The sequence below is a fragment of the Xenopus laevis genome, chromosome 5L (assembly GCF_017654675.1).
Source record: "Xenopus laevis strain J_2021 chromosome 5L, Xenopus_laevis_v10.1, whole genome shotgun sequence".
Taxonomy (NCBI): Eukaryota; Metazoa; Chordata; class Amphibia; order Anura; family Pipidae; genus Xenopus; species Xenopus laevis.
The window spans coordinates 97,811,308-97,838,187 of NC_054379.1; the positions used below are offsets into that span (position 1 = coordinate 97,811,308).

General features: G+C 35.1%; 1 protein-coding gene across 2 annotated transcripts in view; it reads right to left on the reverse strand.

Annotated features, from left to right (window-relative positions):
• LOC108716928 (collagen alpha-1(XIX) chain) overlaps positions 1-26,880 on the reverse strand; it is a 343,423-nt gene that overhangs the window by 120,876 nt on the left and 195,667 nt on the right. For both annotated transcript variants that reach the window (XM_041563150.1, XM_041563151.1), the window contains exons 19-21: positions 9,264-9,308; positions 7,334-7,375; positions 500-526 (exon numbers count right to left, since the gene is read on the reverse strand). In XM_041563150.1, the coding sequence (XP_041419084.1) occupies positions 500-526; positions 7,334-7,375; positions 9,264-9,308 (114 nt within the window). The remainder of the gene's footprint in view (positions 1-499; positions 527-7,333; positions 7,376-9,263; positions 9,309-26,880) is intronic.

Sequence of the window (26,880 nt, forward strand, 5' to 3'; positions counted from 1 at the left end):
AAAATTATATACTGGTTTTATACTAGCTTATGATTACCTGGGTAATATTCGTACCTATTAGGAGTTTTGATCTTTTCAGTGTTTTTTAATCTAAACATTACTTTTTAAAAATAAGCAAAATCATTTGCTACTTTGCGGAAGAAAACAGGCATAAAAAGCACTTAATTGATGTCTAGGAGATCTAACCTCTGTTATGTAGCTTTAGTTTTAATCATACAAATTTGTTAAGAAAATCAGCTAATTTTTACCTCCAATAAGAGCTAATTATATCATAGTTAGGATCAAGTACAAGGTACTGTTTTATTATTACAGAGAAAATTTACATTTGTAATTATTTGATTGAAATTGAGCCTATGGAAGATGGCATTCCTGTAATTTGGAGCTTTCTGTATAACAGAAAATGGATCCTATACCTGTATAGGTAGAAACTCATATGACTCAGTATTCTGTGCAACAAAATTATTCTGTTTAATCTGACAATTTATTAGTGAATACTTACTGGTTCCCCCTTTGAGACAGAGCCAACCTGTAATCATAAGGCATTAAATGAAAGCAAGTTGTGACAATTTCCTTGTGCAATATTTAATCCATAGAAGCCTGACTATGATATATTAAATAAATATGTACAGTTCAAGCAGCAACTCAAGCCTTTAGAAAATACTAGTGTATAGTGATGGGCGAATTTGCGGCAAATTTGCGCGATTCGCGCCCAGCGAATAAATTCGCGAAACGCCCGTGAAAATTCGCCGGCGTCAAAATTTTTTTTTTCAAAAAACGGACGCCGGTGTCAAAAACGAGACGCCGGCGCAGTTTCGTGAATTTTTCACCGTTTCGCGAATTTCGCGCGAAATTCGCAAATTTTTTGGCAAATCGAAAGGGCGCAAATTCGAGCAGACTTTTTAACTTAGGGTTCCAAACACAGACTTGTCTGTATGATACAATCATTTAAAGGATAATTAACCCTAAAAATTAAAATGGCTAAAAATGCCATATTTTATATACTGAACATATTGCATCAGCCTAAAGTTTCAGCTTCTCAATAGCAGAAATGATCCAGGACTTCAAACTTGTCACAAGGGGTCACCATCTTGGAAATGATCAAGCATAAAAAGAGGTTGGCCTGTTATATTAGCAGATGCTACAGGGCTGATTATTAAATTCTGATGCTAGTTGTACTGGTTTCTGTGCTATAATATAGTAATTATCTGTATTAATTACTAATCAGCCTTATATTGTGATATTTTTATATGCTATTTATACTGTATATTTTGAGTTGGTCACTAAGCTCAGTAACAGTGAATCAGCAGGAAAGAAGATGGGGAGCTACTGGGGCATTATTAGAGGCACAGATCTTCCCTGCTAAAGGGCTGTGGTTGCCTTGGGCTGGTACAGAAGCCCAAAACACAGGGGCACATTTACTAAGGGTCGAATTTCGAAGTGAAAAAAATTCTAAATTCGACCATCGAATTGCAGTAGTACAATATACGAAGTCAAAGTTTTTTTTGATCAAATATGGCAATATGTGATCGAAGTAAAATCATTGATCGATCGATTAAATCCTTCGATTCGAACAATTTAATCGATCGATTGAACAATTTTCCAAAAAAAAACTTTGACTTCTAAAAACTTAGCCAAATGTTGCCTATAGGTTCTAGGAGGTCCCCATAGGCTAACATAGTAATTGGGCAGGTTTAAGGTGGCGAAGTGTCAAAGTCGAAGTTTTTTAAAGAGACAGTATTTCGATTTTCATTTTCAATTCGAAGACGAATTTGGCCTATTCGATGGTCGAAGTACCCAAAAATTACTTTGAAGTTTGACATTTTTGAATTCGAAAATTCACTTCGAATTCACTTTGACCCTTAGTAAATGTGCCCCATACAACATTTTTAACTAGTTCCATAGTTAAGCTATAGTTCTCTTTTATAACATATTATATATCAGTCAATCGGGCACATGGCTAAATTGGATAGTGGTGAGAGAAAAAATTAATTTTTTTTTAACATTTTTAACATCTGAAATAGTGTTGTACCTGTTTTTAAAATGCAATTCCTATAACTCTGGAATTGCATAATTGTAAGAGTGATTATCTGCAAACATTTACATTATTCTTTAGTCTCATTTATACTAGAAGGAGGTAAATTCTAAAAATGTAAACTCCAATTTAAAGAAAAAAACATTCCTTCACAAATATATTGTGTACAGCATTAAAGCTGCCCATTTGGCTTTAAATCAGATATGCAGATGAGTTGAGACTTGTATAATTTTCTGGTAATTTCACAATAATATATCCACAGGGGGAATTTACTTAATGTCTCCAAATAAGCCTAACCATCAAATTGGATAGTAGACCTGATAACCCCATTCTAAACAGAAGAGATGTCAATAATGTGTTTTGTGTAAGGAGTCTTGCCAGATGGAAATTGTGTGAAATACAGATAGGCTTAACATATCATTCCTGCCAACATGGTTGTCCCAATGTGGCTCTAAGCAAAAAACTGGCAAGCTGCTCTAAGGCAGAGCCAAATGCCAGCACAGTATTTCATTTACCTCCTAAAATCAGTTAAATCATTTCAGTCTTTTATCTATCCCTATCCATAAAAATGTGTACACTGTAGTGGAAGTGTTTTCCCAATTTCTGCTTTAATATTTGTGTTTCAAAACCTGTTCCATAAAGATTTCATGTAGGTTAATTATGTACTGCTCTAGTATAGGCAAGAACAAGTTGTCAGAACAGTGCAACAGAACCCATAAATTATTAGGAATATTTTTTTGGTGAACAGTGGAGGGAGCCATTTTAACATTTTGGCAAATGTATAAAAACACATATTTGACCAATTGTTAATCAATAAAAAACTATACTGGCACTTCAGACATGGGGAGACTTATTTATCAAAATTTAAACTTGCGAATTTTAGAGTTTTTTTCATTCAGATAAACATAAATGGGGTTATTTATTAAGGTTCGTGTTATGTGTTCCACAAAAATTTGAGTTTCGAGTTCGAAAGTGTCCCTGCCTTACCCTTAACTAAGTGCCTGCCTTATAGCTTTCTGTTGTACCTCTCTTCATTCCTCTAGGGCAGTGATCCCCAACCAGTAACTTGTGAGCAACATGTTGCTCTCCATTGGATGTTGCTCCCAGTGGCCTCAAGCAGGAGCTTATTTTTGAATTAAAAAACAGGTGCACTACCAAACAGAGCCTCAATCCAGGTTCACAATCCACATAGGGGCTACCAAAAGGGCAATCACATCACTTATTTGGCACCCCAAGAACATTTTTCATGCTAGTGTTGCTCCCCAACTCCTTTTACTTCTGAATGTTGCTCACGGGTTCAAAAGGTTGGGGATCCCTGCTCTAGGGTATGAATCTCATTAAATGACTCTCTGACAGTGGCCATCTGTGTCTCTGAAACGTGTGGTTTTGCCAGCACGTTCACGTTCAGCGCACGTGCGGGGGGGATCTCAATGCCCCACTGGTTTTTATCTCCTAGGTACTTCCACTGGGTTCTGGGAAAGGGCATCTGTATTTTTGTGGGACTTGCCAAGCTTATAGTCACAGACTTGTGCCCAGGTTCACCCGACACCCAGCCCTCTTGCACTTAACCCACAGATCATGCCACCAACTATTCTTCCTCTCACTTTCAGCCATCATTGCAGGGCTCTATAAGCATGGTGGCAGCTGGGTATCTATTTTCATGGGGAGCACCACCGTGTACCCACTCAGGATGCACTAGGACCATTTGGCTGGTGTCCGTATCACCCCAGATCTACCCGATAGCCTCGGCAGGACTTGCTGCTGTTCATATTGCTGGTCCCTGCCTTTCATGTCTCCAGCATAGTTTATTTTTTGTGTTGCGCCACCTAGTGATTGAGTCAATGGTTTATGTGCATTGTTATAAAAATGTCTTTCTCTGCCTTCTGTACCTTTACAAAATGACCACCCTGTTGCATGGTAGACATTGCCCAAACAACGTAATGTCTATCCAGGTGATGCCCGTTAGCCCTGACATTTGGCTCTCCAGTCCCTGAAATCCCACCTCTTTGAATAAGGCAACAGTCATAGTGGTTACCTCTGAGTCAGAGCCCAGTAGGCAATGTCCCCCAGTTCTGCAGTCAAAAAGGGCATAGCTCCAACCAGCCCCTCTGTATTCTCCATAGGACACACTAGCTTCCCCCACAATTGGTCCTTTAACCGCAGGTATTCCTTCTTAGAATCTCTTTTACAATGGGGGTACACCCTTGCCATTTGTCCAGGGGTCCCACAATTCTGCCCTGCCAATGTCATCCTCACAAATGCGGCGATTGACAATCTCTTCCTTCATGGCGACCAAGGCCTTGCCCAGTTTTTTACCATCTCTTCTGGACCTTGGACTGCTCCCCATTTTTGCCCAGTCCCCCCAATTGGTCCATTGAACTTAGGTATGCTTGCCAGGGGAGCGCTCACAGGTATAATGGCAGCCACTGTGGTCAGGATTGCACTTCCGAATCCTTCCATTGTGCTGACTACACCAAATGTAAAAGCCAATAACAGATATGGAAAGTTGAATGTCTTAACCAAGATTTTCCTTTTAATTTACATGATTTAATTCTCAGAACACTGCAATTCTTCTCTCTCTTAAACTGTCCCTCATGCTTCTGCTGAACTTCCACCTCACTTCCTCATGCTTTTTCCTCTCTCCAAACTTTCAACAAACTTTATTAACACATAACATTTGCACTTAGTGACAGTCATCCTCAGCAGTCCCCCTTACACTCTCAAGTGCAAGAATGCGATTTCCAGATTCTTATTTTTTTCACCAATAATATATGATTTGCTTTTAACTTTTAATAATAAAAAATTACCTTTAACTTGGTGATAACTAGGTTTCATCATTAAAATATTTTAATTTTAATATTAACAGCCTAAAAGAACTGTGCTTTGAATTACAAAAAAGTACTGTATGAATGCAACATAAATGAGGAAACTATATATTACCAGCAGTATCTCTGTCTTAGAATGTTAGCTTTAGCAAGGATTGCCCTCCCCCTACTCTCTCCTGACAATATCCAATTTTTACTGTAAATCACTTTTGGAAAATGTTTGTCTGTATATGTCAACAATTTGGTCTATTATTTGTATCCCTGTAAAGCGATGTGTGAAATGATGGCGCTATATAAATAATAATACCAATAGTAACGACCAGGGACTATGATATGTTCCCAGAAAAAACACTCAAAAGAGATTAAGTACCTGACCTGACTATTTTGCCAACCTGACTGTCCCATCTCAGCCTGTCAGTTAAAGTTTCTAATGCTAACAGACTCCTGCTGCACAAATATGGCAGCCCCCTCATAGGCGATCACAGGGAGTCAGATAGGTAATGTAAAAGCATTGGGCAAATACTTTATGACAAAATTATAAGAAGCAAGTAAAGTACATTTTATGGTAGATGTAAAAAAAAAAAAAAAGGTTAAATTCCTGGTGTCAGTATCTCTTTGATGTCAATGGTCAGTTGGTATTATCCAAAAATAAATACTGTTCTTATGTATATATTATTTATAGTTTCCTCTGTTATTAAACACCTTGCTTTACAATTATTTCCTCCTTCTCTATGAGATCCTTTATAGGCATCTGTTCTTTCAATTAAAATACTATTTACATTACACCATTTTGAAGAGTGGTAAGACCAAGCCCACAGATTTTTTTGCATAGCATTTGTAACCAAAAACAACTTGAATGTTTTTTCTTAGCAATAAAGAAAAAAATACTTTCTACATATAATTCTAACACAAAATCTAGACTCGCTTCAGTGCAGGAAAAGAGGACAATGAAGCTTTAAATAAACTACGAGATGAAGAAGAAGCAGCCTCTATAGGCACATATGGGAAATAAGGTGTCCACTAGAGCCTCACCAGAATTGCCTGCCTGTCTGACAGTTTGAGAAACAATGTTCTAAAGGAGAATTTATCACTGTCTCTGTGTATGACTTTATGGAAGGTCATGATATTGTCATCCTATCACAAAAAAAGTGAAAAGATAAAGGAAATTAAAGTCTCTTGTCGGAAATTTTATCAATGGAAGCAATCTTATTTTTGTTTTTCAACAAAGAACAGCATACTGTAATGCAATTTTAATTATATTTTATACATACCCTTTTCTTTAAAGCATTATTTGAATTCTCTTTATTTTATACTGTATTTGTATTTCCAGTATTATTTATACATGTTATATAAACCAGCCCTGACTGTAAAATTAGGCACACAATTTCCTCCAGCAGCAATCTTAGTGGTTTGATAGAAAATGCCTTGAGTTGCTATTGGAGATATACATATGTTAGTCACAGTTACTTTTATTTGGTTCACTTTACTAAAAATACCATGTGTGTGTATGGAAATGTAGTGGGGCAATATTATGCAATAAAGATTCAATATGATGGCTACCCATTATTTAAACATTGAGCAGTTGTTTGTAAGTATCCACCCAAAAGGGACAGCTTATAATTATGTCAGTTGGACAGGTGTCTGTTTCCCTCTCTGACATATTATGTAATTCTAGCTTTGTTTGTAGTCCAAATCACTCTAATTCTTTTTTACTGGAATTGAGGTGTTTATAATTGGTTTGGGAAGATGTGTTTCTCACAGGTCCACTAGGGAATTCTTCTCTGTTCTGTGCACTTCCCTCATTAGACACTTGATACATGGTGAAGTAAATTAGGATCATAACAAGCTCAATAATAATCCTGTACTTCCTCTGCTACAGGATAAACAGAAATCCCTTTAACCCCAGTATCATTAAGCTTTTGAGTCAATTTGGGGCACTATATTTTTTCATTTCCTGCCCTAGTCATTTGCTCTGCTATGATAGTCAGCTATTTCTACGGAATAACAACTCTGGATTCCTATTTTACTCAAGAGAGAAAAACACAAAGAAGGAAATTGAATATTGTTTATATACTATATATGCACACTCCACAAACCTGGCTCATAATTGCTCATATTTACTCACAAAAAAAGTTATATATATATATATATATATATATATATATATATATATATATATATATATATATATATATATATATATATATATATATAAAATTGTGACAAATTGTCTTCTTGTCTGCATTACTTAGAAACATCATAGCGTTTGTATGGTTTTATGAATGTGAAGCATGCAGGACATCATCCACACACTATTTTGTTTCAAAATAATGATTTTACAGAAAGCCATTTGCCTGTATTTATTAGCTGAGTTGCTGCCTGCTCTGCTGGCTAGGCACTAAACCTTATGGATTTTACGGCATCTACTTCACAAGCTGTACAATCGAAAACCTAATTTGCGCTGTTATATAATTACCAGTCCTGGCAGGCCGGGCAATCCTCTTAGACCAACATCCCCCTGCAAATCAAAACAATAAGAAAAAAAATACCCTGAAATGATCATTATATAAAAAAGGGTCATTTACCAAGTGTCCACAAGCCTTAATTTACAAAAAGAAGATAGAATAGACACATTCCTGTGAAAATGAAGCTGGGATGAGAAGCATTGCCATTTCTGTAATGAGGATTTGTTGTCTATACAATACATGAATAGATGGGACATTAAATAACAATCAAGTTGCTGCAAAGGGTGATTTATAATCTATTGTAGATATATAAAATAAACATTAAATGTAATAAAATGAACTTGATAACTACATCATTCTTCTGCCACCTGCATATAGCTCTGCGTCTGCTTATTCTGTGCAGCTTTAAATCCCTGTTTTTCAACAACTTTACAGTATCAGTGATAAATGAAATACAAGGCTGATCTTTCTTGTTGAAGCATCATCTGAAAGGCTTTAGAAGGACAGCACACAAGAAATCAAAGTAGTAAAAAGTAATTTATGGACCTAGACAGCCGCTTAATTTTTTTTCGTGTAAACTAAATTATTTCGCTGACAAAACTACACACCTCTGTTTAGAACAGGACAAACTATCACAAATAGCTTACTATGGTTATTTTAAAATGTAAATGTGGGTCTCGAGGTAGAAGGATTGTTGTTTCATTGTTTTATCATCTTACTTTACAATTTTTCTCCAGCTCATTTGTGGTTTTTGTAAAATTGTTATATTTTTTCACAAGTAAATCTCAACTGCTCAGATTGGAGGCCTATGATCAGAATTACCCCCTATCACTGCCAAGGCATGACTTGTTTGCCCTGCTCTGCTACGTAAAGCTCTGACAGTCCATTTTTACCACCGAAACAAAGCACAGTTCAAAATATCCCATGAATCATAAGCCACAGAGTGTTCTGCAGCCCTCCAAAACATGTATTTTGCTGGTATTATTGTCTTATTTTATTCTCTACATTGCATGAGAAAAAATCTTGAATCACTTTTATACAGGAAGAAAAATATGCATAATGGCAAGGCTGATATTAGGTTTTACCCAAGCTGCAGGCAGATATATATAAAGGATAACTTGTCTGGCCCACAGAGGATGGGACCATTTGAATAAAAAATTGAGAATACTGACATGCAATCAAATGAGATTACTGTATATTATGCATTCAAAATACTTCTTGGAAGCAGCAAGAAAACAAAACAAAAATGAAAAGCAATAAAAAAAAGAAAAAAAAACCTGCCTCAACATGACAAAAACAATGATAATAATGATGGTGACATTTCTAGAACTGCATTCCATAAATCCTTAGCAAATGAAAAGATACACTAGGCAGAGAAATTGCAATTATATTTACAAGAATTTTGCAGGGAAATTGACAGGCCATTTGGGCTCATTTAGGCCAAGGGCAGAAGAAATGTTGGCTCCACTGCTCTCAGTCTACGTATTTTTTTCAGGTTGAGAGAAGCGGATCTGCTCAGTGCCCCTTTTGCATTTATTTGTATAATATTGGCTTGCATGCAGTCACAGGCAATGGAGCAAGGTCAGTCCAAATATGTGAAAGCAGACATTTTCAGGCTGACCTCCATTGCGTGTGACTGCATGCAAGCAGATCTTATTTAAGTCAATGGAGATGGGGCACGGAGCAGATCTGCTTCTCTCAACCTAAAAAAATTATGTGGCCTGAGAGCAGTGGAGCCAACACTCCGTCTGCCCTAGGATAACAAATACTTGATAAATGTGCACCATGAAATAGCAGCCAATCAGTGATCAGCTTTGTTCAAAAAACACAGCTGCAAGAAGATCATTGTAAGCAAACACTTAATTGGTGACCATGGGATACTGTGCTACGTCAAATCCAACCAATGTCAATAAAATGACATAACAAAAGATCATTACTTACCCTGTCCCCTTTCATGCCACTGGGTCCGCTCTCTCCAGGCACTCCCTTATAAAAAATAGAGCTAGAGTTAGATAAATTTAGAAAAAATATTTTTTATTATTCCAATAAAAGATAGAAGAGACCCTGAATAGAAATGTAATAAAAAGTAACAATAACAATAAAATTGTAGTCTCACAGAAAAATCATTTTTTAGTCAGTGACCTCCAGCTGGAAAGAAGCTGATTAAGAAGGCAAATAATTAGGAAACGCCAAAAAAACCTAAAGAGTTTCTTTTCGTTTTTTTCTGTGTATATGAAATTTGCCCATGTGACAAAGTATAAACGCTTTTATTTATGTATTTTGCATTAACTTAGGGCTATGCTAACCACTCCAAATATGTAGCAAAGTAAGTTTCTTTAAAAATAACTGTCACAGTTGTCATTTAGATAAAATCAAGTTTCTTTGCATTTTAATGAAAATCTGCCATGCCTTAGCTCTAACTGCTTGTTTTTCTTACATGTTTTATGTTAAACTTTTGCTATATTGCGTGCCAAGCAAATTGTCGATAGTTACTAGTTCTGAAGTGGTACCAGATGGGTATCTAATTAGCAATCCAGGCTTGCTGGCTCTGAATAGTAGACCTGTCAGAAGTCAATACACACTAATTCGGGAACATGGAACATAAAGCCACATTTCTGTGCAGATTAAAGATCTTTTTGTAAAAAAATACACCATTATGTTAACTTTATTACTTATATCTGAAAATCTAAATTACGAGGCATTGTTTAAATACATCTAAGCTAAAGTGGATTTGGAAATTCTGCTTCTAACAAACTTGTAACCTCTTCTATAATCGGATATAAAAGGAAATAATGCAATGATATAAAACATTGAATGCACACAGTGAAACGGTTTTAGTGGCTGTGCACCTTTACCACTGCATTGCACAGTAGAATAAAATGTACAGTATTGCTACAGATGCAATATCCACCCTATGGCTAAACCTATGGCACGTTAAAAGACATAGACTGTTTATAGGCTCAAGTTGACCAGCCACATAATCAGCCCATATAGATTGGGAACTAAACTTGTCTTATTTTAACTAAATCCACAAGACAGTGACATGGCTAGTTTTGACCTTTTGTAGCAGCAAACTACTTGTTTTGACCTTTTTACCGGCAAACTGCCTGTTTTGACCTTTTTACCGGCAAACTGCCTGTTTTGACCCTCTCATCATGACACAGCACGTGGTTAGCTCACATATTTCACATATTAACATATTTCACAGCACTGTACAATAAATATGTACATGCATCAAACCTACAGACTATGAACAAATATACAAAAGGTAAAAAGGGTCCTGCTCAAAAGAGCTTACAAGAAAAAGGGGGTATGAGGCACAAGGGGATGGGCAAGATCAGGAGTTAGCACAGATGCATTGAGTATTTTATTTGGCAGATGCCAGTGTCATAAATTGTATACTGAAGGAATGCTAAGATACATGAGGGTAAGATTCTCTAAAGAAATGTGTTTTAATATACTGTTTAAAGTCAAAGAGATTGTGAGAACTAAGATGGTAGGGAAATCCAGAGAAAGGGCGCAGCTCTAGGAAGGTCTTGCAAGAGTGTAAGTGAAGAGGTAATTATAGAAGCAGAGTAAGTGAGATGTTGAGCAGAAGATTGCTAGAAGAACCTAATAAGTTGTGAAGTGCTTTTAATGTCAGGGAATTAGTTTGAGTTTTATCCTTAAAGTAAGCAGTGTGGAGACCTGCAGAGTGGCATGGCAGTGAAGGAGTAGCTGCCATGGTATATAATTCTATATTCAAATTCAGCCTGGCTAACTTTCAGATGAAAATTTGTAAATGATCTGTTTTTATTGAATAAGTGAATTTAAAATAATTAAAGAAAACCTTTTTCTCTGGGGGCAGCATATTCCTTAACCCCCCCCCCCCAGGAATTCTCCACCCCTCCCAGTCAATAGGAAAATTCTTTACAATTGCAAGCAATATAATTCGACCATGAAGTCATTAGTGGCTATTGCTCTTAATGCATGTGTGCAGCATATGAACTTTATAAGAAGAAGTCGCTATACAATATATATGATAATATCAATTGATATGCCTTTGTACAGCAAGTGGTAGAATGTTCTCTTGTTTTTTCAAGATTTCTAAAAATAATAGTATGGCGCAACAGAGAAAACTTTTTGGGGGGGACCCCAAACATTGCATTGCATTAATCTAGGGAAGCTATGTTCTGCATTACACTGCAGTAACTCAAATGAACGTTGTAGGCACAAACAGGGTAATACAAATCTAGTCACCTATAGCAACCATTCACCAGACAGCATTTACTGTTCATTTGTTTTATAAAGAAAATACCTTATTGCTTGCTATGGGTTACTGCACCTTGGCAAACTATGTGCCTTTTGTTATACCCTGTATATGGCAGTATGTGATTTAAGAATCCTTCATTTGCAGTTATGACATTTCCCTATAACACAGCAGGGACCTTTGGGTTTCCAAACTATTTCTAAAAGCAGAGGCTTGCAAGAAAACAAACAATTTTAATCTGCTTAAGTGAACTTTAGTACAATAACTTATTGAAGTTGGAGTCCCTTCCACCTTGGAATGCATTAGGATAATGAAATCTACCTGATGCCCTTTAAAATTCAACCTTTCTTTTTGTTTATGTATATACTTGTATATTTTTATGTGTGGGTGTATGTATAATGCCTTTTACATTGTATAATACTATCAATAAAATAGTTTATCCTTCACATACTTATATCATTTAACATCTTAACATTTTGTTTTTTTCTTAAATTAGCTTTATATTTTTCATCTGAAAGCCAATCGGACACAGAACTTTTTAGGCATCGGTGCAGTTATTGTAATCCCGATCTGGTCTGCTGCCAGGGACCATCACAAAAATGGCAGCACCCTATGAACACTGTGAACATTTAGAGGAACATTTTGAGTTGATTTATTGCATTTTATGGAAATGTATGGGTCTGGTATTTGAATGAACTTCCCATTTTAACTGTTAGCTGTTCTTTTTTTTACCAAAATAGTAGAGTGCTGTTTCTTATCAACTATAAGAGGTTAATATCTTTAAGTCCAGTGGCCTGTGACCCTGTATGTATTGAGTTTAAATATTTGGGGGATTGTCTGGCTTCTGTGAGTTGAACACAGCTGGGACCCTCAAATAACGTAACACACATATACCTGTCTCCCTGGTGGTCTAGTGGCGTGCACTGCCGGGCTTTACGAGCTTAATGCAGTCATCGCGTTTTGGCGCGAGTTTTGAATATTTAAAGGACTTTTCAAATTAAACTCATTGCCCGTTGTTTGGTTCTACTTGATCGTTTCCTGGGTGCTTTATTCTTGTTGCTGATTCCTGTTTTGACTCCTGCCTGCCTGACTATTCTGAACTCCATTATCTTGACCTGTGCCTGCCTGACCATTCTGTAAGATCTTCCGGTTTTGACCCTTGCCTATCTGATTTCGATTGAACTCTGCCTGCACCGACCTGGACTGTTTGACTATGCTCTGTCTATTCCTAGAACTGTGATTTCTGTCCTAAACCTTGCTAATAATCGTGCCCCTTTGCTCGTCCAGAACCTTCGCTTGGCTCTTCTCTTTATAAGACGTATCCAATTAGCCGAGGGCTCCTCCCGAGGTGAAAGGCGACTGTTAAACGCAGAAGCAAGAGCCGAGACCAGGGAGCTTAGCATTGGTTCTGGATTCTGGGTGCTGTTTGTGACAGTCAGATTGTTCTTGTACAGTCATTTATTCTGTTTTCTCAGGATCATAGCAGTCACAGAGGCCTGTTTGCTAAAATACCCCTTTTTTATGTGCTACTTGTATGCTGATACCAAAATTTATCTGTGCATTTTTTAACTAATAGTTTATTACAGGTATGCAATCCTTTATCCAGAAACCCATCCAAAATGCTCTGAATTACAAGAAGGTTGTCTCCCATAGACTACATTTTATCCAAATAATCCAAATTTAGAAAAAATGTTAAACATTTTTTCTGTAATAATAAAATAGTATTTTGTACTTGATCCACACAAATACAACATAATCCTATTGGTTTCATTTAATGTTCAAATTATTTTATAGTAAACTTAAGGTATGAAGATCCAACTTAATGAAAGACCCATTATCTGGAAAACCCCAGGTCCCAATTATTCTGGATAACAGGTCCCAAACTTGTAGTGCCAATAGCAGTATTTTTGGAGTTATTGTTATCCAGTGCTTACTTAGATATTGCATTTAGACTCAAGTCCATAGCTTTCCATAGAGCTATATTTAATACCTAAGCTTACACAAAAAGGCCACAAAAAGTAAAAGTAAAGACATGTTTAATGAAAATAATGCTTTCTGAAGATCCTAACTATTCATGAATATTACAGAAGGATATCAGCACCACTATTTCACCAAATATATTTACTGCTAACTTATAAAACGTTAATTTATGCACCAATATTCCCCCTGAGCCAAGTGCACACAAGTTTTGAGGCAGTGCATACAAGAAATTGTATGCAAAAAGTGTTGGTGAAAACATTTAATAGTTGTTTGTATAATTTGTATGTATAGTATGTATACCTTTATTTATAAAGAGCTACATGAATACCCAATGTTGTACAATTGTATAGCGTAGAAAAGGCCATACAGGGAAAACAGTCATAATGCTATATACTAAATAGGTAACAAGCATAGTAATAAATAATTATAAATATACAGAGATTTACTTCCATGTGCTAAAATACACAGAAGGAAAGATGTCCCTGCCTCATAGATAGGGATGTAGCGAACTGCCGATTTGGTGTTCGCGAACGCCGTTCGCGAACACCGGCAAAAAATGCGAACGTTCGCGAACAGTTTGCGAACTTCGAACACCGCTAAAATCGTTCGATTCGAACGATCGAAGGATTTTAATCGTTCGATCGAAGGATTTTCATTCGAATCGAACGATCGAAGCCATTCGATCGAATGCTTTTCATTGGATTGAATGCTTACAATCGTTCGAACGAATGGAAATCGTTCGATTTTTAGCGGTCGAAGGAATTCGAATGGTCGAATGGTCGAACGATCGAACGCGAACTCAAACTGCGAACGTTCCCAAACGTTCGCGAACATTCGGCGGACGCGAACGGTCGAAGTTCGCGCGAACTAGTTCGCGGGCAAACAGTTCGCTACATCCCTACTCATAGAGCTTTACAAACTAAGTCTTACAAACTCTTATTCATTCTTTATTGTTTATTTACAATTTTCCTGCAAGAAACCTCTCATTCTTTTAAAACTATGTTTCCTCTTTTGAATTATCAGATATGACCAACAAACTAACAATAGTCAAGCCAATCACATTGCCTTCTTCAACCATTCTTATCATAGCTAAACTGAGATTCTACACCTTTAAATACTAGATTTCAATATAAAATTCAGCTCATGTAGGCCAATTGTCTATGAGCTATAGTACTTACTAACATGCATATAGTGTTTGGAAGACACTCGCTACTCACTAAGATCCAATTTTTTTTAGATAGTGTTTCTCATCTCCATTATTTTTTATACCTAGCATTTATAAATGAAGTATCACAAGCATAGTGCATTGTTAATCCATCGAACTTGTTTGAATTTATTATAAGGCCTTTGTTTCTAGATAAAACATTTATTGGAACGTTCAGTGCTGCATTCCCTAAAGACCTTAGAACAATAAAAATATGTTAATAAATCCTTTACAAAGCAGACATTGTGTGCATACCTTTATCATTTAATATATACAATGAACATTTTCAGTACAATTTTTTATACTTTTTTTTTTTTACTTTATTTGTATTCAACTGTTATGCCAGGCAATGAACATTTTAATTACAGTAATTTAGCTCCTTCTTTATCTTATTGCTTAGTTTCCTCTACAGTAACAAAACAAACTTTTGTCAGCATATCAAATTGTGGTTGACTTTAATAGTGTTGTCATGAAGCGGCTTTAGGCTGGCTCATCATTAAATCACTTTGTTATTGCTTGCTTTTCTTTGTTCACACACGAGTAACAATTTTTAAAGGTTCAAAAGACACATCCCCAATTATTCTTTACAAATGATGCATTTTATTTGATGTATCTCATTTTGTTACAAGGATTTAAATTGCTTTGCTTTTTTAACAACTCTCCAAATCATCCTACATCCATGATGATGATGACCCATGCATCATGCCAATCAATCAAGAGTACTAAGTCATAATCACGGCTGCATTATCTAAAACAATAGGCCACAAAATTATAGCTGCATATAAATGTGCACTTGTAATAGTCTTCATTGCAAGCCCTACATTATTATAATAAGAATCTGCTAATACATTTTGATAATACAGATAAGGAAGCAAAATGTTATCAAATCTGAACATAATTTTCTAGTTGTAAATATTGCAAAACAATAATATTTACATGCCCTAAATAGGCATTGTAGGCACAGCATTCTGCTTTGCCAACCAGGTATTCTGTTACAGCAATAATATAAAGATACCTTTCTATCTCCAGATCATTATAAATACTAATAGAAGTTCCCATACAATTCCAGTGGAGCTCACCACTAAGATCAAATATCACTAGCATCAACACTAGGGCTAATAAATCATCACCCTGGCACCAGAAAGTACTGTATATTCAGCAAATTTCAGATTTACCAATATTCTAACTAGGATAATATACACAGTTCAAATTTGTTTCTATTAACTTTATTTATAAGCACTTAAGTGTTGAGAATGTGTTTAAGGAATTGCCACATTTAAGAAATCAGATGGATATGGGAATTTGTATAAAGATGTCCAACGGCAAATTGCAAGGAGGGGGATAATGTTTTGGACAAGTCTTTTCCATGCTGAAAAATATGCAGAAAAGAGTTTAATAAATCTGGAACAATTGGTTTACTCTGTCTATCTATCTATTTTGTTTTACCTTGTTGACTTGTTGTGCTATGTTGTTGTGTTAAGGGATTCTGTTCTGATTATTATGGTTTAATTTTTATTTCTAATTTACACTGTTTACATTGCAAATAATTCACTCTACCATATAAAATGTTATTCTTAAACAAATGTATTTTTTAGCTGTAATATTGATGTGGTGGCAGCCATCTCAGTGCATCAGCTTTGAGAAGGAGCCAGCTTTGAGACAACTATTGTTTCTCCCCTTCTTATTGTACTTCAATACGACCCAAGTCTGGTTACCTTCCCATTGTTCTACTGATGGGCTGCTGGGTGGGGGAACGAAGGGGGTGATATCATTCTAACTTGAAGTGTAGTAGTGAAGAGTGACAGAAGTTTATCAGAGCACATGGTTGGGGGCACCTGTTAAAACTAGCAACATGTCTAGCCACATGCCAAATTTCAAAATGAAATATAAAAATATCTGTTTGCTCTTTTGAAAATGGATTTCATTTCTGAAATGGATTTCATTTCTGCTAGAGCAACACTATTTATGAAACTACTAGAAAAGGGTTGACAAGATATGTTCATTTGTATGAAAAGCTGAAGAGATTCCCAGGCTTCCTTCACAGAATTCCTTCTGCTTTGCATAAAGGAACTGCTATTGCTGAAAACTTAATTTTAAGTGGGTGTACTGTATGTGAGATACTCACACGACTAAGCTACATACACAGCTATATAAATAAACTGATGCATTTTAGAAATGTGCACCTTAAAATTGCTTATCAGTAAACATGAAACTTAACAGGTGTAATAGTATATACAGTATACACAGTGCTGACAATGCCAAAAAAAAAATCTCTAACCGACTTTAAAGAAAGTTTTTTGATATTTCGAGAAAAGACATCACAAAGGTATGCTTTTAACTAAGAATAAAGGGAATGCATATATATAAAATCTTCTCCATAAAAGGATCTCTAAACAATACATGTTCTGGAGGGGAACTGTAGTAGGTCGGTCCAAGTCTATTATTACCCACAATAGGGACTTGTTAGAAATGTAAGTGTTGCTTATGGCTAAACGTATTGACTAAGGTTCTGAAATGATTCAGGGAACTTATGAAAAGTGAGTGAAATGTAGGCAGACCTTTATGTGTAAAACAAAAACAAATGTACCAAATGAACATGAATTTGATATTGTCTGCTAAATGTAAGATGTTGCTTGAGACATATATTACAAATCATGTATTATTTATAGAATAAACCAGACTCTTACAATTCTTCAATATTAACTGACATGTTTTCAAAAAAAAAAATAGCTAAAAAAATTGCTTCTATTTTTCCCGTAACGTGTCTTGTTTTGCATGGTTGACTTCAGAGACCCAGAAGAAAAAATAGCTTCTGGCAAGTAAGATATATACACAAGACATGATACACTGTTCTAAAAAATCTGAAAATAGAAATTGTTCTGGTTTCATGGTTATTCTATGATAAACTATATATTCAGCATAATATACCATTATCTTATCTGCCATCAGTGATTGTCTATTAAAAACCTGAGGATGAACAGAATACATTTAATTAGGATACCCTAAGATAAAGGGTTATCTCTTACACATGTATGTTCATGACGTGTCTAATAAATGGATCTTGTGTTTTGCAGGTTGTTTTAAAATTAATTACTTTAACTTTTTTTATTTAAGAAATTTGAGGAGATATATTTACTATCTCAGTGACAGTTCTAAGCAGAAGACTATGGGTAACTTTATTTTTTATTTCTTTTCCTGTTTCTAATTGATCACTATTGATCAAATGAAAGATTTCTAGGTAACTGATCAGAATACAATTCACAAACATTTTTTTATGATTCAGTCTAAAATAAACAGATTCTATTTGGCACACACACCCCAAACCATTTGCAAATACATTTCAATATTTTTAAAGTTGTTGTACTGAACAGTGCACATGGTATATGATTTATTTTTATGCATATTTCCCTCATCCTGAACTGTGCCCCCCTACAGCTCCTTTCTTGTGAGACATATGGTACTGTACATAAGGTGATTTTTGGTTGTTTTGTCCGTCATGTTTTTGGGTGAGGTATTTTTCAGGGCCTGGTGCAAGAACGAATGCTTTCATGTGATAACCTTTGGGATATGGCAGGATAGTATCAGTCAATTGAATTTTAAGTAGTGATGGGCGAATTTGCGCCGTTTCGCTTCGCCGAAAAATTTGCGAATTTCGCGAAACAGCGAAAAATTTGCGAAATCGCGCTGGCGTCTCGTTTTTGACGCCGGCACCCGTTTTTGGGAAAAAATTTTTTGACGCTGGCGAAATTTTTGACGCAAATTATTCGCTGGCGGCGAATCGCGCAAATTCGCCGCAAACTCGTGCCTGGTGAATAAATTCACCCATCACTAATTTTAAGCACTTCTTGAAAATCATCTCATGCCATAGGCCTTAGCCATGTTACTGCTTCCATTTTGTGTAAGATTTCAGTCCAAACATAGGGCAATGGTCTACACACAAATGATTTATAATAATACTTCCTAAGGATATTCCTTCAAAAAAGATAAGAATTGTTCCTCAGAATATTATGTTGTATATTGTTTTTGCTATCAGCTATATATATCTATATATATATATATATATATATATATATATATATATATATATATATATGTGTGTGTGTGTGTCTACAAAAATAATATGAAAAAAAATATATTGTACCTTTATCCTTCATTTTAAAAAAAACCATAAGAGCAAATCTGACAATTCTTAACAAAGGACAACAGTGCATGCAATGGGCCCGAGTTATCAAGCAGTGAATTTGAATTGTGCCTAAGGCTTGAAGAAAATGTCTTTAGCAAGCAAATTGAATTGTGTATTTATCAAACTGTATTTGCATTTCAATAGACATCCCTATGTGTGCATCTAAAACTCATAGCAAACTCATTACAATTGGTGACTTCTTCTACTGACATAAGCCTAAAAACTTGCAGAGAAATTAATGGTGAAAGCCTTGTATTTGAATAACAATGGCGTTTTTTTTTTTAAAAGTAAACTTAATCAGAAGTGGCAGGCACTAAACAAGGTAAAATGAATATAAACAATAGCCACACAACTAGAATAAAAAATGGAAAGTTTCATTTCATTTAAGCAGCCGTTAAGAGCAGATGGCTGACTGGTTACTGTATATCAGAAAATCAGAAGTAATTTGGTGTGCTGTTTAATCTAAACTCACATCTATCTGCATTAAAGGGATACTAACTTCACTTACCCATTTTTATTACAAAATGTAATTGTACTTTAAATTTAATTTATACCCAAAGTTTAATAGTGTTCTGTAATTTCTGTCAAATTATAGAAGTAATTTAATCTAATACTACTTTTTTGTCACATTAAGAGTTAATATTTCATATATATATATATATATATAGACATTTTGTTATATCTGTTTAAATTGCCTCAGCGAAGCCTCTTTATCTCTTTCACTTTAATTGCTAAAGTAGAATGAATATGCTGTATATACCCTCACATGCTCCTGGTTGGCAATCATTTCCAGAAAGCTGGGGAAAGGAAATCAAGCACCCAGGCATATTATAAAAAGGAGGGAAAGTTGTACTCCCCACTAAATTTCAAATCAGTAAGTGGGGGTGTAATGAGACTCTAATGATCGACATAACAGGAGCCAAACATGGAGTAGCTCCAGGTTCCATGTCTAGCTAAACAAATTCCTATTTAATAAACTCATGTTGAACAAATGATATATAGTGATGGGCAAATTTGCGCTGTTTTGCTTCGTCAAAAAATGAAATTCACAAAACAGGCGTTTTTGCTGATTTATTGGATGGCCGGTGTCAATTGGCAAATTCACAGCGAATTCGTGCCTGGCGAATAAATTCATGCATCACTAATGATATACTGTCCCTTAAAGGTTGTGGATGACTCATATTCATATTTTTTAAGGCATAATGTAAGCTTTTCTTAATGAGTAACTTTACCAATTTAAAATTTACTGTAGTCGAATAAAGCTGCGTTTATGATGAGTATACTGTGTACAAAGCCCTGCAATTATGGTTAAAAGTATGGAATGTGACAAGATGATATTTGATATTTACATCTTGCATGTACAACGAGTCAACTCATAATTTTAAATAAGTCTATAAACGCCAAAAGAAATGGAAAAAATGGAAAAACCTGAATTTAAAAAACACTTCAAATTTACCAGAGTTCCCATTGACTACATGACCTTACATGGTTACATAGTCAAGTTGGGTTGAAATAAAGACCAAAGGCCATCAAGTTCAACACCTCCAAATGAATCTCAGTGCACATACAGTATATACACACACTCACATTGACCCCTCCATACCCTCACATAAACTATATATACCTGTAGGGAATCAGACAAACCTTTCTCCTGTTTGTCTGCCTGTGACATCATCCAGCCTGTGAGGACAGGTGTTTCTCGTGAGTCTGCCACATGGGGGCTACAGCTTTAGTCTAAAGGAGAAGTACATTGGGGCAGGTAGTGCTACCTGGGGGTATAAGAGCTTTCAGAGAAGGGACAAATTGCTTGAATTGAACTGTGTTGTCCATTCGGAGTGGAGTGAGAGACTGTGCTTGGTTCTAGACAGACCCATGGTTACCCCAGTGGAGCAATATTATTGTGTTTGTATTGTTAACCCATTATTATTTTATTATCATATAATTTCATATTGGTTTACTACAACTGTGTGTTTTATCTTCCTAGTGGAATTCCCCTGAGGTGTGGTCCTCAATGCCCACTAGGTGGAGGCACTGTTCTGTAAATCCCACTTTCCAGTATCTTTCTAGCAAAGTGGTCTAGGTCTACTGGATTTCCACATAGGTATCAGCCCGAACCGTGAGTGTAATTTGATTTTACAAGAAATGTGGTAAGAAAAGGGTTACATACATTGTAGATTTCAGTATCACAATAGCCTATAATACTTTTTATGGGGGAAAAGACCTTGCAAAATCAGTCCCTTTTTCTGGTGGCTAACCAGTTTATACAGTGCAATTCAGACTTCTGTCATGTGATAGAAATTACATCACTAAGCACCAATTATAACCAATAACATCATTAATCATCTTTTGATTAGATATAGTTTATTGGTTTTTCATGGCTGTTGAGTATTATAAAGAACTGTAAAAGTAAAACCCACTAGAATAAGTAACATTTTATGGCAAATAATCCTAAAAATATTCATAAAAAATAATAATAAAACAAAAATACACTTGAGTGTTTCTGTCTTCATATTACGTTATTTACCCCCTTCTCTCTACATATATACAATGCATGAATTCATGCAGCTTAGTTACCATAAAGTACAAGGTACTGTTTATTATTACTGCGCCCCTTGTATCATCATATCATCTTATAGGACTACATAAATTATATTATATTTGCTGATAACATATATATCATAGAAATGTTAATGATAGATAAAATATTCTGGTAGATATATTTATAGAGGACTTCGAAGTTCTCACAATATTTAAGAAGATGGCATTTTACTGTATATTAAAAGGTAATTTCATTATATTATGCTAGCCAATTAATGTCCACATTTCCTCAATGTCACCTCTATAAAATATGATCATGCCAAACTGCCAGGCGAACAGATTTATTTTTATACATTTTTTGAGGATGACACTTTGTCAGCATGGGCAAACCCAAAAGAAATTTGGGATGACAGTTATAGCATGACCGATATGTATATCTATTTTAAGCCTAAATGCTGCAAAATATATAAAGCACTCAATAGGGAACATGCCTCCCAGCTTCTCCTTTTTGTTTAATCCCGCTAAAACAGCAATTTAGTCAAGAACTGTCTCTGCTGTTGGTCCTAAAATAGACATTTTAGGACCAATGAAATATATTTATATTCTTTTTTTTTCATTGTAAAACTGTAAATTTTAAATTACCATTTTTATAAGATTTTTTTTGCATTCGAACACACCACATATATAGGCACTAGAGAGCTTGTGCCTAGCACATCAGCATTTGGGGGGCGGCCCTCGGGTGCCTATATATAATTGGATAAATTATTAATTAATTAATTTCCCTTTCCATAAATATTGTTTTAACTATCTTCCATATAAGTACACATGTAAGGGGCTGGAATTTTCTATTGCTCAAGCCTTTGGGCTCAAGCAATTGGTTAGAAATTGTGAGTGAGTTCCTAAACTTACTTGCGTAAGTTTCCTATAATCAATTACTTCACCTTGCTGTCGACCAGATTATAAAAGTAATAAACAAGTTTTCTTTTCCCCATGAGTGGGTTTTTGAAAAAAAATAAAAAGCTTGGCACCTAATACCAACCAAGCTTTTTATTATATTAATCGGCCGGCCCTCCAAAAGACCTTCCAAAGCAAAAATGTCTACTTGCCAGAGTCAATGATTGTTAATTTAAATAACTACAGTACCTCACATGAATTCAATACAGAACAAATGCAGTATTCTTCCTACAATATTCCAGGACTACAGTGGCATAATCTTTCCAATTTTAACACCCTTCAACACATATGGACATATACAGGCCCTAAAACTGGAAGTCGACATTACTCAGTAACTTTCCATGAATGTGAAACCTCCCTAGAGAAATAGAAACAAACAAAATTTTCAGCAGAGGGTATAAAGGTTTTATTAGGGCATTTTGCTCAACATACACAGCACAACATATTGTGGCTAATAGAATTGCTTTGTGACATGTTGCTCGACCTAGAATAAATGCACCATGCTCTACCTTGCATAAAATGTGCCATTAAAAAACGATCTGTCATATCAGAATAAAATAATCAAATGTTAGATAATCAAGCCCAAAAGACATGCATCAAATATCATTAATAATTATTCAAGCTGTTCCAAAATATACTTTTTTAGAGTTCTATTTATGAATGACCTTGAGTAGTACCAAAAAGAACACATTGGTAGGTCAAACTGTACTTTAAATGCAGACTATTCAACAAAGCACTGTTTATTTTAGATTCTGTCTGCTCTGTGAATTAAATGACTATATGCAGGATCAATGTTCTTCCAAAATGACCACTTGTCGCCTAGTTGTTTCTACAAGGAAGCCAGTAATTTCATTGATTTGAGAGAGCTATATCAAACATGTCATATTTAATGCATTTATAAAGCAGAGAATATTTTGGCATGCTACTTAAATGTGCATAAACACTCTAAACTTCCAAAAATAAATATAAACTTTTATATTTTTTGGTATAGACTTACAGGATCACAGATTTGTAGGAACAATTTTCAAACCCCTCTAGTAGATGGATTGTGGGGCTTGAAGTCACTCTGCTTGCAAGACTATCTGTGCATCATCCACAGATAGATGATCTCATAAGTCAACAGCAGACTATATATATATATATATATATATATATATATATATATATATATATATATATATATATATATATATCTATCTATATATTTTATATATATATATATATTCGAAAGTGCCCTATATAATTTATACAGACATTTGCTGTCTACCCAGACATTGCTTCTACTACTACTACTACTACTACTACTACTGTCATGATATAGTTAATACTCACTACATTTCAATTAGGGATGCACCGAATCCACTTTTTTGGATTCGGCCGAACCCCCCGAATCCTTCACGAAGGATTCGGCCGAATACTGAACCGAATCTGAACCCTAATTTGCATATGCAAATTAATTGTGGGAAGGGGAAAACATTTTTTACTTCCTTGTTTTCTGACAAAATGTCACGCAATTTCCCTCCCCGCCCCTAATTTGCATATGCAAATTAGGATTCGGATTCGGTTCGGCCGGGCAGAAGGATTCGGCCGAATCCGAATCCTGCTGAAAAAGGCCAAATCCTGGCCGAATCCCGAACCGAATCCTGCATCCCTAATTTCAATACATTTAGACTCAGTGGCCTATTTGCGATAAAACGATAGAAGAAAGGAGCAGGAGCACTCTAACCCCTGCCGTATAATTATTTTATTGGAAAATCTTTCCTTTAGCGGTCAGTAATATAAGCTGAAAACTCGCTCACCGCAATTATGGTTCGTGTGCGCTTGCCCCAAACCCTCCGCTAATAACACTCCAAAATCAGAAAGTATGGGTCACTCACTGCTCCTGTTCAGTGGCCAGGGTGCTGCGCCTGAACCCTCAGCATAGGGGAGACATCAAGACATGAAACCAGCAAATTGGCACGCACTCAGCAGGACTCATAGGCCTATGATTACGTTTGTTAACACACGAAACGCGTTAGGATGATTAATGTTTGTTTAATAAAGTGAAGTGATTTTACCGCTGCCTGGAGTCCTGCTGATAGCGTGCCAATTTGCCAGTTTTCATTGGCCTATTTATCAAAATTCTAATTTATGTAATTTTTGAGGTTTTTTTTTCTACTTTGCAAAAACGAAGTGATCCCAAAAAAAACTTAAATTCGTCCCACGGCAGAGGCAGAGGTCTGACCTAAGTCAGTAAATTTCAATTAATTCTATGAAGAGAGAAAAGAACCCCAATTGCCTCTCACTCGTTCAGCAGTTCCTCAATTATTAGATTACCTATTAAGTGTTTTTGTGATTGTCAAATGGCAACCACTGACTATTTAAAGTAAAGTGCTTAATTTTAAACAAATAAATTATATTAAAGTGCAAGTGCAATATAATTCATTCTATTAATTATAATATAACTAAAGATTGATAAATACTTAATTAATTACTTTCACACAAATTAATGACCTTATGATACAATGTGTGGTCTGGTACGTTGGTTTTGCATCCACAATCAATCTGATCAAAGATTTAATAAAGTGCTTCAAGTGCTGATATGATTGCTATTAAATGGCAATTACCAAAAATTCATCATTGCTTCGAAGTTAATTTATTGTAAAGTGCTTAACAGTGCTAAGTAATAAATATTGATAAATAGGTAAAAATACAATAGTTGATATAGTGAGGACCACAATTAATGGGATAAATTACTTTTAAAAAATACACATGATGCTCAGGTTAAAAAGTTTTAGCAAGAAAAGGAAAATTAGAAGAGGTGGAGTTGTCCCAAAACTACTACCTAATTGTTTGCTATCCCTGGGACACCACAAAGACAAAGGAGGCAGAGTATCCGGGACTGTGGTCTTGTAATTAATCTAAATCCTATTCTGAAAAAGAGCTATTTCTACTTACATAATAGATAATAAACTCACATAAAAACTCAGTTGAATACAATAATGGAAAAACAACACAAATACCTCGAATGTAAGGTTTAGTTTATAATCTCAAAACATATGTTGAAATACAGAAATTAAATAAATAATTGAAATTTTGCCAAGGATGCCAAATTTTTACATTCAAGTTTTTTGAGTTTTTGTAGCCTAATAAATACTTGATTTTAAATGTGTGAGTTATAGCGCGACAAAAACTCAAATTGAGGTACAACCTCAAATTCAAATGCTTAAAAATGTGGATTAAAAGAATAACTTCATATTTGCAACAATTCAAACTGGTTTGACACATCATAAATCAGCCTAACTATATTTGACTATAAATTTGCTTAACAGAATACACATATTTCCCAACCTTAATTAACTTAATTAACATTTTTTTTTAAAAGAGATTGCAACGTTATCCAGTCTACCAACCATTGTTCAATTATAAAACCTTGAATTCTTCAAAAGATGTCATTCTTTTACACAAGTTGGAGAAACTGTAATTCTTAAGTATTGTTGGTTTTTTTTTCATTTACACTTTATAGATAGCTGATCTTCACAAAATATATTAAATATAATCTAGGGACAGAGACTAGATTTCTTTTACAAATTGAGCTTGTAACCTGAATTGGTTGTGCTAAAAAATTTAATAACACAGCGAGTTTTTTTTCCTTAGCCCCTTGATGTGCAGTGTATAGACAGGCTGAACAAAGAGAACCTTCTAACATTGATCTATATTCCATAACAAGAAATGCTCTTGAGTAAACTAACATATTTAGTATTGCTGTTCTGCTGGCTTTGTTAGGTTACTTTCAAACTGAAATCAGTGCTGTATTTCCATACTTTGCTGTGATGGAATGGTCCAAACCACATGAAACACATAAGGTCCAATTGCTTTCTCCACAGATAGATTTACTAAATATTTGTAAAGAAATGTTTTTTGATGTGATAGCAAATCAAATCTACTTTTAACTATGCTGCTCAATAAAGGTTCTAAGCTGGTATCAATAGATTCTAGTAAACAGATGTAAAGAGTAAAATGATTCTTTTATATTTTTAGAGCAGTAGTAGCCCTTTCTTACATATAAAACTTTAGGGGGAAGATTTATTAAGGGTTGAACTGAAAAAATAATCAAAACTGTCAAATTCGACTAGGGAATTATCCAAACTCGATTTGAGTTTTTTTTTTAAAAATGTGAAATCATACTCTGGCCCTTTAAGAATGAGACTATTCACCACCTAAAACCTGCCAAATTACTGTATAAGTCAATAGGAGAGGTCCAGGGATCAATTTGGTGATGTCTGTAGCCTTCCTGATATTCAAGTTTTTTTCAGTTAAAAAACTCTAATCGAGTTTGATCAAATTCGATTCATGTTTTTGGGTTGTTTAAATGCATCCTAGTTTTTAAAATTCAATTTTATTAATACATTTCCCCAAGTCTACTAAGATTGCCTTGTGCAGAGTTAGAAATGTTCCTTAAAGGACATGT